This window comes from Microtus ochrogaster, unplaced genomic scaffold (assembly GCF_000317375.1).
Source record: "Microtus ochrogaster isolate Prairie Vole_2 unplaced genomic scaffold, MicOch1.0 UNK18, whole genome shotgun sequence".
Taxonomy (NCBI): Eukaryota; Metazoa; Chordata; class Mammalia; order Rodentia; family Cricetidae; genus Microtus; species Microtus ochrogaster.
Window position 1 is genome coordinate 4,870,216 of NW_004949116.1, and position 17,733 is coordinate 4,887,948.

General features: G+C 38.1%; 1 protein-coding gene across 4 annotated transcripts in view; it reads right to left on the minus strand.

Moving 5' to 3' along the window:
* Positions 1–17,733, minus strand: part of Lmbr1 (limb development membrane protein 1) — a 136,435-nt gene that overhangs the window by 8,273 nt on the left and 110,429 nt on the right. For all 4 annotated transcript variants that reach the window (XM_005367461.2, XM_026789376.1, XM_026789377.1 and 1 more), the window contains 5 exons: positions 16,510–16,586; positions 15,888–15,965; positions 12,944–13,017; positions 12,643–12,733; positions 11,293–11,359 (listed from right to left, as the gene is read on the minus strand). In XM_005367461.2, the coding sequence (XP_005367518.1) occupies positions 11,293–11,359; positions 12,643–12,733; positions 12,944–13,017; positions 15,888–15,965; positions 16,510–16,586 (387 nt within the window). The remainder of the gene's footprint in view (positions 1–11,292; positions 11,360–12,642; positions 12,734–12,943; positions 13,018–15,887; positions 15,966–16,509; positions 16,587–17,733) is intronic.

Consider the following 17,733-nt stretch of genomic DNA (forward strand, 5'->3'; position numbering starts at 1 on the left):
ACACACACACACACACATGCACTCACGCACGTACACAAAGAAGTTTCATTAGACAGCAATGAGGCACAAGGTCATGTGACCTGGGTGCTACAACACTTTATGACAAGCAATGCATTGCCTCCCCCACAAGGACTCAACCAAGAATGTTTCATGAGTAATTCCTTCCAAAACAACCTTTTTTCTATTCACAGTTTTAAAAGAACTGGTGCACAAAATACAATGACTTTAAGAAGGAGCAGGTTGCCCCACCCACATCGTAAGTCAATATAACGCATGTTCTCTTGCCCACCTGAGTCAACTTCTACTCTGAGCAAGCATGTTCATGTTGGCGAAACTGCACGAGGCCATTCAGAGCATTTGTAAAGTATGGGACACAAAGGGCCTGAAAGTGATGTTATCAGTAAATTATATAAGCTGGCCTAGTACACAAACATCTGGCCTAAATATCCATGATTTTAATGTAAAGGTGCCAAAATAACATGTGTTCTTATTAAATTTATTAGCTAATTTGTATTAAAAATTAATCTCTAAACTCATATGATTAGTTTCAACATCATCCTCACTATGTTTCCATATACTTCCCCTAATTAGATTTATGAAAAAAATTTAGCTAAGATAGTCTATAAAATAAGCATGACTTAGAGACAGTAATGCAATAAAATCCGCAATCATTCTAAACATCCATGCTTTCAGGATTGGTATAAGCAGGCACACTGAATCGATTATCCTGTTTATTAGGGGGGAAAAAGTCACTATAAAATTAAGCTTCTGCTCTGTGGGTAGAATGAAAGATGAAAATTAAAAATCAAAGACTAACTTCTAACATCTTTAAATTTTTATGTAATTAAAATCTTTAAACATGTATTTATCTTATGTGTATGTAAGTTTGTGAGCATGTACATGTATGTGCCACAGCAAGTGTATGGGAGTCAGAGGATAGCTTGTGAAAGTTGGATCTCTCCTTCCATCATGTGTGTGTGCCGGAGACTGAACTCAGGTTGTCATATTTCGCAGCCAGTGCCTCTACTCATTGAGCTATCTGGCCAGCCTCCACTTTTAATAAACATTGCTTGTTTGTTGTTATGTTGGGGGGTTGCATATACCAGATACTAAGGAAATCAGATTGGTCAGTCTTACTGTGAAAGTATGATTTTGTTAAATTATATCCATAAGAAATATAACTATAGGCTTCAGGTACTAGCCAAAAGGTAATAGAGGAGACAATATTTTCTCACCTACCTGAATAAACTTAAAAAGTAGATGTAATATCCAAATAATGGTTTCAAGACCCTGGTCATCAATACTTCTTCCAAGGGCAAACAAGGCCATTACCCTCCCTAAGGAGGAAGGACTCAGAAGTCAGCATGAGGATGGCTTAGTGAGCAGAGAGCTGCTTGGAGTGAAGTTCAGCAGAGCAGAACTGAGCAGAAAACCCAGATATGACTATTACAGCAGCTACAACCTATCCTCTAGTTCAGAAGCTAGAGGAAAGATTGAACCTACTACAATTTTTAAAAAGTCTAAAGCTGACCTATAAAGGAAAATCACAATATAAACTGGAAAAGCATACTTGACAGGATTAAGAGCTGGCTAGATACTACAGAGACTGGCATACTCAAAGACAGCAAAAGAACACAAAATAGAACAAGGAAACTAACAATGTCAATGAACTACACTGATGCCCAGTGGCTGATGATGCACTTGCTCTCCAGAGTCCCTGTAGTGAAGTTGCAGAGATACTTGGCCTGTGACATTCTAGATATGTAAAAAAGAAGAACTGAGTTTAATTCCAAAACAATGGAAGTATAAAGTCAACCCCTGGGTGTTGCTGTCCAGCTCAGATGAGCCCAAAGCCTCGAAAAAAACCCTATCTGAAAAATCAAGGTGGACAGAGCAGTGTGGGAAGTCCTTCTGCATATGTGTTGCTTTTATTGGAAGCAGCTTTTGGCCAATGGCTTAACAGAATATAGCCAGGCTGGAAAAGATATATACAGAAAGTAGGCAGAGTCAGGGAGATGCCATGTAACCACCAGAGGGGAAAGACATGAGGTGCCAGTTAGAACCTTGCCGGTAGCCCATGAACCTTATATAAAATACAAAATAATGGAAATGGGTTAATTCTAGATGTAAGAACTAGATAACAATATGCTTAAGCTATTGGCCAAACAGTATTGCAAATAATATAGTTTCTGTGAGATTATTTCAGGAATCTGGGTGGCCAGGAAACAAAAACGTGGCCTCCAACTACAACAGAGTCTGAGGAATGACACTTGAGGTTGACCTCTAGACTATACTCATATGCACATATGCATCAACACCTACATGAGTGCATACACATACCACACACAAATGCACACATACCACACATACCCACACACATCAATGTACACACAGAGGCACATACACACAGTCTCTATAAGATTAAAATAAAGGATAGATTCCTTGAAGATATATTGGTTTAGGGACTGACAGCTAGAAATATTTCAAATTTGATGACATATATGCATAATGAACTCAAAGAGCAAAAACAAAAATCTGAGGAGGATCCTGCCTAAGCATATAATAATCAAACTGCTAAACCTTCTTTAAAAAAAAAAAAAGAATAGAAATAGTGATCAGAGAAAAATTCTTGTCAAAGCAATGTAAAGGGGAAAACAATGCAAAATATTTTTAACATATGTGTGGTGGTTTGAAAGTGGCCCCCAAAGGGAGTACACTATTAGAAAGTGTGGCCCTGTTGAAGGAAGTGTGTCACTGTGGGGGTGGGCCTTGAAGTCTCTTTTTCTCAAGCTTCACTCAGTGTGACAGTTGACTTCCTGTTGCCTGCAGATGTAGCACTCTCAGCTCCAGCACCACATCTGCCTGTATACTGCCATGCTCCCCTTTATGGTCATAATGGATTGAACCTCTGAAACTGTAAGCTAGTAACCCTCAATTAAATACAATCTAAAATCTCATGTTCAAAAATACCTTCAAAAATAAGGCAAAATAAAGACATCTTGCACATCCAAACAGCACGGGATTTATTATTACCAGCAGACTTGCACTGCAAGAAATGTTACAGAAATTATACCACAGAATTATAGTAACAAAAACAGCATGGTACTGGCACAAAACATATACACAAATGAGGTAGAATAAAAGACACAGAAGTAATCCACTGCCACCTGGTTCTTGACAAAGGAACCAAAAGCACTAGAGAGTAACAGCCTCTTTAATAAGTGGTACCAAGGAGGCTGAGTGTTTTCAGTAAGAACCAAAACTAGATCCTGCCTCTCCTGCATAAAATCAACTCAGAAGAGACTAAAAACTGCAGTGTAACCAACAACTTTGAAGCTACTAGACTAAAGGTAAGAAATAAGATACAGGCAAAGGTTTTCTGGGCAGGACCACATCAGCTCAGGAAACAAAAGCAAAGGAGACAAATAGAACTGCATCAGACTAGAAATCTGCATAATAAAAGAAACAGAATGAAAAAGGCCTACAGAAAGGGAGAAAAATCTTTGACATCTATTTGTTTAACAGATTAATATATAGAATATATTTTTAAAACTCAAAAAAATAAACACCAGAAGAGCAAATAATTCAATAAATGAACAACCGAACTGTTCTCAAAAGAAAATTTTAAAACGACAAATAAACACACACACACACAAAACAACTAACCTCTTTACTATCGAAATGCCACCAAGATTCCATCTTACCTCAGACAGAAATGCTTTTTTCAAACAAATAAAACAAAAACCAAAAGCAACAAATGCTGATAAAGGTGTAGAGAAAGGAAACCTATTCACTGCTAGTTAGAATATAAGTTATTCTAGCCACTATAAAAACCAATATGGAGGTTTTTCAAAAAGTTAGAAATTGAACTTCCATATGATCCAATAGTGTTTCTTCTACATATGTTCTCAAAGGAATCTAGGCAGCTCACTACTGATACACTATGGACATCACTGCTCTATTCACACAACTGTAACAGTGTGTAAGCCTTCAAGTAACCAGTCAAGCAACTTCTCAGAGCTATGTCAATAGACCAACAAAGAGTTAACCTCTAAGCATACAGATGAGCAAGAAAGGGGATCAAGGGAGAGATGAGATGGCTAGAAATAGGCAACAGATGAGGTCACACCAGGAATCAAGTTTGATATCAATACTCTAGCTATCCAAATCAAGACAAGCTCACACAGCTATTTAACATAAAGGCAAAGGTTTAAAGTACAAGAATGGAAAAGTGTCACAAGAAAAGAGAAACAGCTATTTTTAACATGACTAAAAGGAGACTTCAGAAAAGAGTTATAAGTAATGTGCACCACTATAATAATTACAAAGTGTCCGTTCACCAGGGACCCCACATTTAAGCTTTAAAGTATGTGAAGCAAGCAGACAGACATACACAAGAGAGAGGCCCACAATCCAACCAGTGTTTCCACAGTCCTGCTCTCAACGCAGCCGAAACAAGTGGACCCCAGGATCCAGAGGACGTGAGGGCACCTGCCAGCCAGTGGACCCAACACTGAAAAACGTAGCACCAAGAAGATGCGAATGTCCTTTCCTTCCTACTGTGTCTTGCCTACTCAACAATAGCTGAAATGATGCTATACATGCTATACATGCAAAGTGCATTCCTTCACATTGACATCAGCAAAGAAACTAAAAAATACTAAAAATCAAATCTCTTAAACATCCCCAAATGTTTGGGAATAAAATATCATACTTCAAAATATCCCATGAGTCAGAGAAGAAATAAAAAAGTATTCTTAACAAAATTAAAATTAAAATGCTCTGTATGAAGGTTTGGGGGAGATGCAGTGGAGAGGCAGCAGCAGGGAGCAAAGGGTGGAAGTAAAGGGGTAATACAGGAGGGGACACAACCGAGGGGGCAGCACAGGGAGGTAGCAGCTAAAGCAGGGGATGCAGCCAGGAGGTAAAATGAAGAGGGGGCATGACTACAATGGGAAAGGGGTTGCTGCCAGCAATACTTAGATCAGAAAAAGACCTCAAAACTCAGTGAACTCAGCTCCAATTGCAAGGGAGTAAGAAAATATACTTGAGAGGACCAAATCAGTGAACTAGAAAGTACAAACAGGAAAGTAAAATAAAATCAAAGCTGCTTCTCTCAGAGGATCAATAAATCAATACATATGTATGCACACTGTTCAGGAAAAGAGAAAGAAAACACAAAAGATCTGTGTTGAGTCTCCACTTCTACTGCTGGCTGAGGGAGCTGCCCACAGATCTGACACTGTTGCTGATATTAACAAAGCTTGTTCAAGCTGAGTAGGGCTCTTTCCATAAAAGAAACTGAACTGTTGCTAAACCTTTTACAAAAAGTAAATTTCAAACCAGATGGCATCATCAGTGAGCAATAGAACACTGAAAGAGGAGAAACAAGTCTATGACAACCACCCATGGAAATTCAAGTGCTTCTGAACACATGTAGTGAGGAAATCATCACATACACATTAAAAGCAGAAAGAAGCTTCAAAAAAAAAAAAAAAAAGGAGGGGAGAACCACAGAACAATGTTATCAAAAACACTGAAAGAAAAAGTCCTCAGCCAATTTTCATCATATTCAATCCAAAAAAGATAATACATCATGATACATGAAGCTCACCCAAGAAACAGCAGGCTACTTACTTGCTATAAACTCACTTTGTTTTAACTGAAGGCAATTTAATGAAGTATTCAGGTAAACTTCAGTAAGTATATGAACTCAAATATAAACTAAAATCCAATGACAGAGAATAAAAAGGAGAGTCTAAGAAAGAACCAATTTTCAAAGATGAAAACATCTAGCCCTTTCCTGAAGGAACTCTTCAGAGGAGGTCCAGCAGTCTCCCAGAGACACTTTCTCTCTTTTGGTCTGGCTTCAAATCTTACCCCACTCTCCACAAAATCATAAATAACAAGAAGGCTCCAGTGTGTATTCCTCTCAGGAGTTCAGGAGGGAAACAAGGTGGATAGGAAGAAGTTGGATACAAGATGACAGAAACACTGCCCTAACTTTCACGTGCTCTGGCCTCTTGGATGTAAGTGTCCCAAAGACTAATGAGCTCTGCTTTTGCAATGACCTGTGCAGCATAGAGTGGGACCCCAGGGCATCCCAGAGTTACACTGATTTGCTTACCAGGGGGCAAACGGTGGTCAGAGGTGTAGATTCTGAACAAACGATGAAAGGTAGTTAGGGAGCAATGAAGGAGACATCAAGGAGTTGACAAAGGAGGAGGTGACAAACGGGAAAGCAGGGGGTAATAATGAAGAAGAGATACAGGTGTGAGATCACAAATGTCAAATGGCACAGCATGGGACAACCCAGGAGTCAGCAGCAGCCTGCACATACAGACCTTATTAAGTGTTTTAGTTTGAAATTCATTTCCAGATGTCTAAATGCTGACAGAAGAAATGAGTTCAAAACCTTCCCTTCTTAATGCCCACTGGGCAGCACAGAATCAAGACTCTTCAGAAGGAACAACAAAGTCAACAAAAGAATCAGAAACAAAGTAATAGCCACGTGACAATTACCATTTTCTACAGAGTATATGCACACACCTCTAGAAAAGAAAATCTGAAAAGCTGTAAAAACAAAGTGGCTTGTGGAAACTGAAGTAGGACTAGGATTGAAAGCATGATCAGACCACAAACTTTAGCCACGGTGATGGAGAAATCAAGTTGGCACTCAACAAGAAGCTTCCTCCCAACTGGCTAGCTTTCATAGTACTGGAAGGTGCTATACAGTGCTGGAGTGGAAGGGGTCATCAACAATCTTACCCAGCCGTGAACCCTGTGAACTACAATAACAATCGTGAGATAGCATATGGGTGCAACAATGACATGAAAGTTATGGAGGCAGCCAACCACTTTTTAATTGGATTTAAGGCCTACTCCGCAGAAGGAAATGTATGTCTGATACTACAAATCTGACCAAGAACCCATGGTTGGAGAACTTTATATTACTATTATTTTCTTAAATGGACATAGTATCAATCTGCCCCTAAATTCATTATCTCTATATTCATAGATTTGTGCAGCTCTCAGACTTCATCAGAAAAATTTCCTTGTGCAGTGAGCAGCAGTTAACATAGAAAGTCACAGCTGGTCAAAATCCAAAAGAAAGCTCAGTCACAAAGGGAACATCTATATCACGGCTCCCAACAAGGCTCTGATCTCATGAAGGAAAGAGTCAGGATTTCTAAACATGAGCTCAAAGCAGCTTGGTTTGCCAGCATGGAGTGGGGATGAGCTCATGAGCCCCACCCACCTTGGCGGGGAAACTATTGCCAGAAGATCACTTCTGAAGAGGGAGAGTTTTCTTTAAGAACTTGGCCCCAGGTATGCTCCAGTGGATGGTCCTACACTAATGAGTATTATGGCAACACAAATTGGCATCAGTGGGTTTTTAAAAAAGGATACAAAGTTGAGAAAGTATGGATCTGGGAGGAGTTAAAGAGAGAAGAGGAAGGTAAATATGATCAAAATACATTGTATATATATAGGACAGTCTCAAAAAATTAATGAAAATACTGTTTTAAATTTTAAAAAATCATAGTCAGAAGCCTCTTCAGTCCAATCTAATACTTAATACTCTTCATAAATGTAATCTATTCATATTTTTTTTAAATTTTCTACAACTGAGATGGCCTGTTCCCATCTCAGAGTTGACTGTATGTGTCCACTGGAGATACTCAGCTAGGTTAAGGCTCTTTATTCTTAGTATAAATGAGACCCTTACTATAACTGCCGAGTTCTGACAACATCTTCACATTTTAAAGCAGACCCAAGGCTCCTTCTCACCAGATGATTCCAACTGGAATTACTTTCATACAAGCTAAAGCTTAGGAACTATACCAACAGGCAGCTACATTTTGACTGCAATGACCAATGTGGCCTGTTCCATGCAGAGCACTGGAACACATGGGAAGACAGGCAGACACGAGCTGAGGACCATCACTAGCTGCTCTCCTGATTCTGGCATATAATGCAGGATAGTTTTTAGCAATTCCTTATTCTTAGAAATCCTAAGCAGATCTAAAAATTTAATGCTCAAACATATAAGGAACATTAGTAGTCAAACATAAGTTAATTAAAACTGCTTATTTGTTATTATCTTTTATTCAACTAGATATAATGACATTGTATACAAATTTTCCTGAGAAATTTTCAGTATGGATCTTCAAACTACTTTTACATAGATTCTATAATTGGAATATATAAATTAAACATATGTTTCACATCTGCCAGGGATGGATATCTGTAAAAGCATCATTTACTTCCATCTGACATTGAGAAACAGGAAACATGCAAAGCCCACAATGAAAAGCAACAGTTTACGCAAATAAATGACTCTTCAAGAAACAGAGATTTCTAACAAAGTCCCCAAATCAAGATGCAACAAAAGAGAATAAACCACCTTATCTCCTGCTAGATGACAGATTACTAGACTCAGATGAGAAGACACCTAAAATATGCATAAGCTGATCTAAAGGGTATTTTTGTTTCAGTATCATAAATACTTTCTGTAAGTCAGCATTTGAACCTTGTATAACTTTTAAGTACAGAAAAGGTTTTTAAGATAAAAAATAAAAGTAATTTTGAAGCGTAATTAGCAAATGTATTTCAAAGACCATTGTCTGCACCTGAAGAAAAACTTCAGAAGAAGAATAAAGAAAACCAACCTTCATTTGTTGTCTCCACAGAGCATGATAAAGAGCACACTGGCAACTATGTGAGATATGTTTTTCAAAACAGAGAAGGCTGGGCATCTAGGGATGACTGGTTCACTCTTCTGAATTGACCTTTAACAACCATCTCCGCTAGTCACACTCAGACCGTATTAAACAGCAGTCTATTACTTAAAAGCATCCACTATGCCAAAACAGAGACTCTTCACAACCAAAGTCTGAGCACACAACACAACAATGCGCCAGATCACAGGCGGCACAACAATGCTCTTCCAGGTTTTAAAGGGCTGAATGCAAAAACCTTACATTTGCTACATACAATAAACTACATTCATTTCATCGACTTAAAATGCCTGCTCAAAATAACCCTCACTCCTTCTTTGTAGCAAGTGATAAGCTTATTAAGTTATTTAGTGGACATTTTTCAGTGAATACATTTCCCTCATTCAAATGTAGCAAGCTATCTGAGAGTAATGCTTCAATGAGCACGTTATGTCACATCGTGCACTCAAACCTTGAGCTGGATGTATGGCAGTACCCATAATGCAACAACAATAGCAGCTAATGATTTCTAAAATAAATCAGCTACAAAAAAATTTTCCTCTTCTTTTTAACAACCAGATTACCAAACTAACTATGGTACTCTGGATTCAGTGTACTTTTAATTCATAGTTGAAATTATCCTCTTCACCAAACTATCACTGAAATAGAGAAAAGTTGTGTGTTAGGTTCTATATTTTGTTCTGCTGTGTCCCATTTCTCCTAATGACAGATGCTGTGGGCTGATCTTACAGGAGCAAAGGAGACCATGCTGAGGTCAGATCTCCTTGTGAGAGGCGAGGAGAGAGGGACATTTTCACAGTTAGGAATGTGGTTAATGCATCCTCTATTCTGGTCTCAAGCTTTTCAGCTAGTGCATCACAATCCTGCTCTTCAGCAGGGGCACACTTGCCACAGCTCTCTGTATCTCACCTTCTTAAAATCAAAGACTCAATCCTAAAGCATTAACAGAAGAATTACAAAGTAACTCTCTAGTTTGCATTTCCCATAATACTAAAATAAGGCTTTATCTCTAGTCTAGAACTTTGCTTTTTTAATGCTGCGGAAAGCCTCTGTGAATCTGTTTAACGTATTTACTCTTTTCATCTATTCAGTGCCACTGGGCATAACACGTATTGCAGTGCGTGCCGCTGTCTTACACGGCGCCACATGACTCACTGTACCGCAGCGCACTCCACTAATCCTGTTTGGACAGCTGGGTCCAAGAGCTTCTCAGCTGCATTTTAATTGTTCCATCTTTTTTTTTCTTTTTATTTATCTCTATGGCAAACTACTCAGGAATTTAATTTGTCAGGCTTCAAAAAGTAAATTTCGCCATTAATTTGTTTTCTTTGTATTAAGTCTATACTAAGCATGTGATTTTTCTCCCACAAAATTGAAATACATTAATGGTTATCAATTACTTTTAAATAACACATTATAATAAGTAAGGTTTGCAAAGGTTTAAAATGGAAAGATGGCTGATCACTACCATTATCTGCTTGACTGTCCTAACAGATGTAGCATTTAGCTTAAAATGGTGGCATAATGTGCATCTTTCAAGATTAGACACCATAAGCAGATGCGTCCTACTAATTAAACATGAAAGAGACATAACCACTAAACAAACGGCCCATGGAAAACAGGTCTCTTTAACACTTACATTTGTATTCTACTTTTTATTGAAACATAGAAGACTTTGGAAAATTTAGGAAGAAAACCACTTTCTGACATAGCTGCAACACTGATGGCATGAGCTTCAAATTCAAAATGGAGGCGGTGTCTGAGTTAGAGCAACTCCCAGGCCTGCAGCTGCTATTGAAGCCAGGGCCAGAGTTCATAGATGAAATCTGTCTGGTCATTTTTCAATCATTAATTTCCAAAGTTAAAACCTAAGCCTAGAGAATTATATAGAACTGCCTACAAGAAACTTCTGCCTGAAATAATGTTTAGCCAAGCACAGCCTAGAACAATGCTTTATAGAAAGAGCCAAATGACTTACGACTCAACTCTTTCAGTGACAAAAACCTGTCTGCACACTCACAATGTAAGGAAATGCTATGATTGGCAGGCACGTGGAAACAACAAGACAAAAAAGTATCTTGGAATTGGCGTGTGCTCCCAGGGCCTGCACATCATGCTCAGCTCTATTTTTATGGACACAAAGCAGCTTAAAGTAGGTTTACAAACTTTTAAAACCACACACTAAACTATACATCTGGAAAGACATTTCATAAAAATTATTTTTATATTTTCTAGGCATTAAGCTTTTTTAAAAGTCACAAGTTTCCTCACTAGAAGATTCTTTCTGCCCAACTTGTGAATTAGTGAGGGAAAGAGTCTATTGTTTAGGAAAGGAATGCTTTAAGTGCTTAAAAAATAAATGGCCTTTGTTTAAGAAAAGCACTTGCTTTGGTACGGCCCTAAACACAAATCAAACACAAAATAATATAAGAAGAAGTATTACATTTTAAAGATGATTTTTAAAAACTTTACCAAGCAAAAGTTAGAAAGATTTAGTAAAGCTATCTATAAAGATAATGATTTTTAATGAACAGTTCTCAGTCAAATTTACCCAGTGTTCTTGACATCACAGGCAGAGCAGAGCTCAAGACAAGGATTGACACACAATTCCCAATGATCTGTGGAGAGAAAGGAAGGAAGTGAGTAGTAAAACAGCAGGGGGCAAAGAGCACACTCACAGACAGCACTCAGTACAGGGCAATACCCAGAGCACTTGCTAGCTCCCTAATCACACTAACCATGAGAGTAAAATTTAAACAGAATAAGCCTTTCCTTTAATTTTATAGAAATTAAAGTTATTTCTATGAATTCCACAAAATACACATAGTATAGGTACAAATACAAAGTCAAAGAATACTTAAATCATACACATTTTATATTATTGATGCGGTTGTTAATTTGAAGCTTTGACAATGAAATAAAAAAGAATGCCTCTGGACTTCTGACTAAACTTAAAGACAGACTGCTGGCAAGATCTTTTATATAATATCTACTCTGACCTGTTTGACTTTTATACAATTCAGTCTTAAATGTGAAAACACTAGAAACCAAAATATCTAGACTCTAGTAATTCATTTTTCAATGTATCTTCTGTTTACTCTTTCATCTTCAATAGGAAGCACTAGAAGCACCAATTAGTATTTATAGTCTCCTCAACTAGACACTGGCTACTGATTGACTTTAAAAAATCTGCACCTTATACATCTGGGTCAGCGGATAGACAGATATGTATGTATATGTGATATGTATTATAGAGGGGGTTCTTTGCCATATATACACATACATACAAACACACTTTAACTAGGCTGTAAATACAGACTACATAATAAAAACGGAAATGGGCCAGCAGCTTGTAACCATTCTTCTTAGGCAGCATGTGAGAATATTTTACAAAGACACATTTATTATGTAAGATAAGAGCCTTTATTGTTCTGGAGCCAATGACATATTGTATAAAGTCAAATTAGTCTCAGACCACACTGTTAATAAACAGAGCTCTTCCTTCTCACTTTAATTATTCAGAATTGAAATACTTTGTCTCAACTACTTGCAGCAACTAAGTTCTTCAGATTTCAAAAAAGTCCTGAAGCACAGTTCGCATAGTCCAAGTTACTCATTAGCAATATGTTTTCTTTAAGAAGAAAAATGGTCCTTTCAGAAGCATTCCACAAGGAGCTACCAAGCTCTGTAGTTCCGTGCATTTACAAGTGAATGGATGCAGTCCAAATTACACAGAGCACATCCTTTGCCACTCACTCAGCATTCTGAAATCTTCCTTTGTGTGTCCGCCGCTTACAAATACCTATCAGCCCGGATAAGCCATTCAGGGTGATTACTAACTAAAGCCTTGTTTGTCTTGGAAGCAAGAGGAAAGCCACCAGCACCTACAACTCTACCTTACCTTTGTCATCGTTGTGTCATCCTTCTTGGGTGTAAAGTTTCCAAAAAATCTGAGGCTATAGAAACCAACTACAGAAGACACCATGAGATAGCTGTAAGAATGAAGGAAAAACACTCCAAGGAAATGCACATTTCCCCAAGTCTGAAGCCCACAGGAAAAACAAAACACAACAAGCCACTGAGGCTTGAGAAGAACTGACTTGCTTTTTCTTCTAGACAAGTGTCTTACTAAATTACCCTTGTCCCAGGAAATAGACAGAAAACTTGTTAACAAACATAACATTCAGCTGAAGAAAGGATACAAAATCAGAATGATTTCAAGTGCAGCTCCCACAAAGCCAAAAGTGGAGAGAGAGGCGCTTCCTATCCCAGGCCCCTGCAAGGAAAACACTCCTCAGAACCAGTGACACCATTACACAGACAGTTCCAACTGGAAACATCAACCTTAGAATAGCGTGAGTCTTCCAAAGGATGACTGACCTAAGCACAAACTTGGCAGCACGCTAATCATTTTAACAGGTTCAAAAATAACCTGAATAACTGTACACGTACTTTTAAGTTTCTTGCCAAAATGATACCAATATGATTACTATTATAAAATAGAACAATCTGCTATTTGAGAAAAGCAGCTTGAATGTTCTAGGGAGGTTTTTTAAATAGATAATAGTTTAGAGCAGAATACTGACATAAACCAAGGTAGAAGTAACATATAAAAATTATATCATAAATCCTGCCAAATTTAAGATATACTTACAAATAATGTATATCCAGTTTCCTTTTCCCAAATTTTTTCAATAATTCATTATAAAAGTGTGACTGCTAGCACATTTTTAAAAAAAATGTAAAGTAATTTAACAGAATAAAAAGCAATGCATAAATTCTCACAAAAATTACCCCAATTTCAAGACCTACCTTTACCAAGAACTTAGACAAAACAAAATAAATAATGTTCAGATACTGAAAACTGAGAGCAACCATCACTCCCCCATTAAAGCAGGAACAATATTTTCAAAGCTTACTGATAGAGATTAAAGGATAATCTCTGAATGCACATCATCATTTCCCTGGTCATTTTAAATCACAATGGCAGCCAGACTAATAAAACAGAAACCAATAAATAATATCACACACATTATATATACATTCTAATTTAGACATAAAGGAATAAGAATACCATGGCAATTCCATTCATGAATAAAGTGATGGCATGGGACTTATCATCTTTTTGTCATTTAAGAGAATATGGACAATGCCAAAAGCAAGTGGTCAGGTTTTAGACATGCCATCCCAAATTGGACCCTAAGAAAATCCCTTGTTGTAGGTGTCGGGTTCCCAATGCAGAGAAGAGGAGCCTCCTCCTTCCTCAAGGCAGGACCCAGAAGCAGTGGAGTACATGATTAGGGAGCTGCACACCATACCATCACTGTCCATTCCTCTGCAAATGGAAGCTACGCTTTCATAAATTTTATATTAAATTCATCCATTTTTCTCTCATTATGCCTTTTGCTATTAAGACCTCTACCATGAACCCAGTGTTGGATAAGGAAAAGATCCTACTTTCCTACACTACAAAGGTATACTGGCCAAGATGGAAAGATGTTCTGGAATACTCACTCTCTCAAGAGAGACTAAGAGAAAATTAAAAAGAGTTCATACATTTACACAAGCATACAGTGAGCCCTGGGGGTACAAGTCACTGTACTGAACAGGAAGGAGATGACACAAAATGCACCCGACTCTTTTGTTCCACTATACTGGGGTGAGAGTCAACAGAAATCACAGGAGCAACTTCCTGGTGTGGGAATTCGGCATAAGAAAAAAGACAAAGCCGAGCTGCAGAAGAGGAGTGCCTTTGCAGCAGGCCCTCCAGTGAGAACTGACAGTGAAACAAGGTGATAGAAGGTGGCAAGAGGGCCCAGACACACTGCTGGTTGGGAAAGTCAAGACAATGGCTAAAAAAAAAATTAAAAGCAGGGTACCTCCATCTCAGGTGAAAAGAAAGGAATTAAGACAGGGACTGACTTTTTTTCCTGTGGAGAAAAAAATGGCAACATCTGGCTTACGAGAAATATGACATAGTAAGATCAAGAGGGTCTTAAAGACACCACTATGAGGACTGGAAATCCTATTGACCTAGAAAAACAAAATGTACTTCAAAATGTAAATCAAGTAACATTTTATATATTCAAAAGCTACCAGGTCTGGTGGCCCACACCTGTAATCCCAGTACAAAGGAGGTAGGAGCAGGAGGATCAGACATTCAGCCATCCTTGGCTCCAGAGGGAGTTTGAAGCCAGGCTGGGCTACATGAGATCCTGTTCAAAAACATAAACACATGCATGTGTGTGTACATGAGTGTGTGCATGTATGGGCATATGAGCATGTATGCACACATACACACACAGACACCACCACCATTAGCCGCAGCAGTAGCAGAAGAGGGGTATTTCCAAACTTTATAGACAGCTGGAAAAGTGTTGCAAGCTAAATATTGTGGCATACATCTGTAACCTCATCACTTGAGAGACTGAGGCAAGATCATTGCAAAAGGATGACAAAAGACAGCAAGTCAACTACAAATATTTAATGATATATCTCTTCCTAGAGCATATATTCGAATATATACCAGAACCTAACAAAAATCATCAACTTTTTATTTGGGACTATTTTTGAGACACAGTCTTAATTGTAGTCCAGGCTGGCCTTGAACTAAAACTCAAAACATTTAGTCTCTTAGGTGCTAGGAGTGTACGCATGATGCATGTGCCACCAAGAATAGTGGAAGCACCAATCTTTAAACCAGATAAAAGTTAACTCATGAAAAAAGTACATCTAGACTCTCCTCCAATAACCACACATTTTAAACAAGTTTCATAAATTCTGTGAAACTTCTGACACTCATTTCCCTCCACATATATATATACACAAATATGTAGCAAGTTTGTTAAATCTGCTCTTTATACAACACTATTTTAAAGCATGCATTTTCTTTAAAGAATTCCAAATAAAAACTTCAGTAAAAATCAATATCATGTCTGACATTGAAGTCTATAAATAACACTGATACTTGAAAAAATGCCCTAGAAACCAAAGTGTGCATGAGTGTGTAAACATGTTTGTGAAAGCTTTTTATTCAGAGAAAGTCACAGGGCTTGGGATGCTTACATTCAGAAAGGTGTTTCCAGGAACTTACACAAAATATTCAAATACACATCTAAAAAGACTTTTGAATGCATTTAACTTTACCCTTGTTCCCTTTGGCATTGCAGTCTCATCAACCAGTAGGCAAAGAATATTACACGCCACCAAGAGGACCGAAATGGACTGCAACAGAGAGAGAGCTGTCAGGTCCCAGTTTCAAACACTTCTTTTGACAGTGCACATCACCTGTGTCTTTCAGAATGGGGAAGTACAGTATATACAAGCACTCCGAGACAAACTGCAAGCATTTTGTAAATTATGATTTCAAGATTTATGACAGAAGGTAACAATACGGATGGATTTATTGTGTAGACTTCTCAGTGAGAAGTCCACAGCTCCCCTGACTTTCTAGGGCCATGCTCTGGCACAGCTCATCTTAGAAAGGAATTCCACTCCTGCAGCTTTTGGAGCAGCAGTTATGCTTTGTGTTTTCTTAATTCTACTCAAACAAAACCTGCAGTTCCTGTTGCATGAGGAAGTGTAACCTTAAGGATTTATCTAATTGTCATTCATTTCCATTCTTTGCTGTGCTGAATTTTTACAAATTGAGATACAGACAGATTTTGATTCTGTTGCTAGAAACCCAGTTAACTGGAAACAGCTCAGCTAAAGGAAACAGTAAACAAAAGACAATACAGTTTATTTAAGCCAGCAAGCAACTTCTTACTGTTTCAATAAGAAGTAGAACCATAACAGCAGGATACACCAGATTTCTCTCCCATGCCGAAGCCTTTTTTCGCCTCTCTATTAGAAAGAAAAACAAAGTAAAAATTTCAGCAATTTCCAAAAATTCTCTCCAGGTTCATATTTTCCTCACATCTCATTATATTGTGACCAGTGTACATTATTTTTTGTTTTCTGAAAAACATAAATTTTAAGATAAATTGGTTTTTTTATTTTTATCTATAAACTATAAAAATCCATTTAAAATTAGCTTGCTACATTAAAAGTTCAATGCCATGAAGCTTAAATTTCAGCTTAGTAAAGACAATTTTGCTTTTAAGAAAATATATCATTAATAAATAGCTCACTTTTAGGATGACGAATATGTGTACTTGACACACATGTATATACTGACACAGGCAGATATTTGAGGGAATAAAGGAGTGTGAGTGATAATCCCCTCTAGTCTCAGGTCCCAAGGCTGAACATCTGCTTTCCAGAGGCTTTAAGGGAATTTCCCATTCTAGATGAAACAATCTACTTCATACCACACCCGATCCATGCTATGAACACTAGGGAAGAGAAATTGAACTTGAAAACCATCTCTAGATGTATTAGAGCAACAAGTTAAGGAAAGCAAGAGGCCAATATTGTGTGATGTAGTGGAGGTGAGCCCTCTCTGTGTGCATCCATTCCCAGCAAGGCAGTTTCAATATGGAGTTAGTATGGGCCCAAGAGTCTGATAAATCAAGTAGAAGTCAAGAGACAATGCATGGCATGGGCCTTGAGTGGCTCAGCAGTTCAGAGCACCTGCTCCTCATCCAGACCTGGGTTTGGTTCCTAGACCCACATTGTGTGGCTCACAACCACCTGTAACTCCTGCTCCAGGGTTCTGTGTGTACCTGCACACATGCGGCACACATACAGCCAAGCAGACACACAAACACACACACACAATTTTTTTCCCTTTACATTTGTGAAAGAGGCAAAAGCAGCAGCAATGCTGAGGCAAACTCTCAGGAAACCCAACAAAGCCAAGGATGAAAAAAAAAAGACCCAAGAAGCTTGGAGTTAGCAAAGAAGTCAGAATTTTAGAGGGCAAATCCCAGAGAGAAGAAATGGATTAAGAAGTAAGCCTGCCAGTCTTCTACTTCTCCTGGGCGCATCTGCTTCTTTTTTTTCTAGAGCTTTCAGGTGTGTTGTTAAGTCCCCAATGTATGCATTCTCC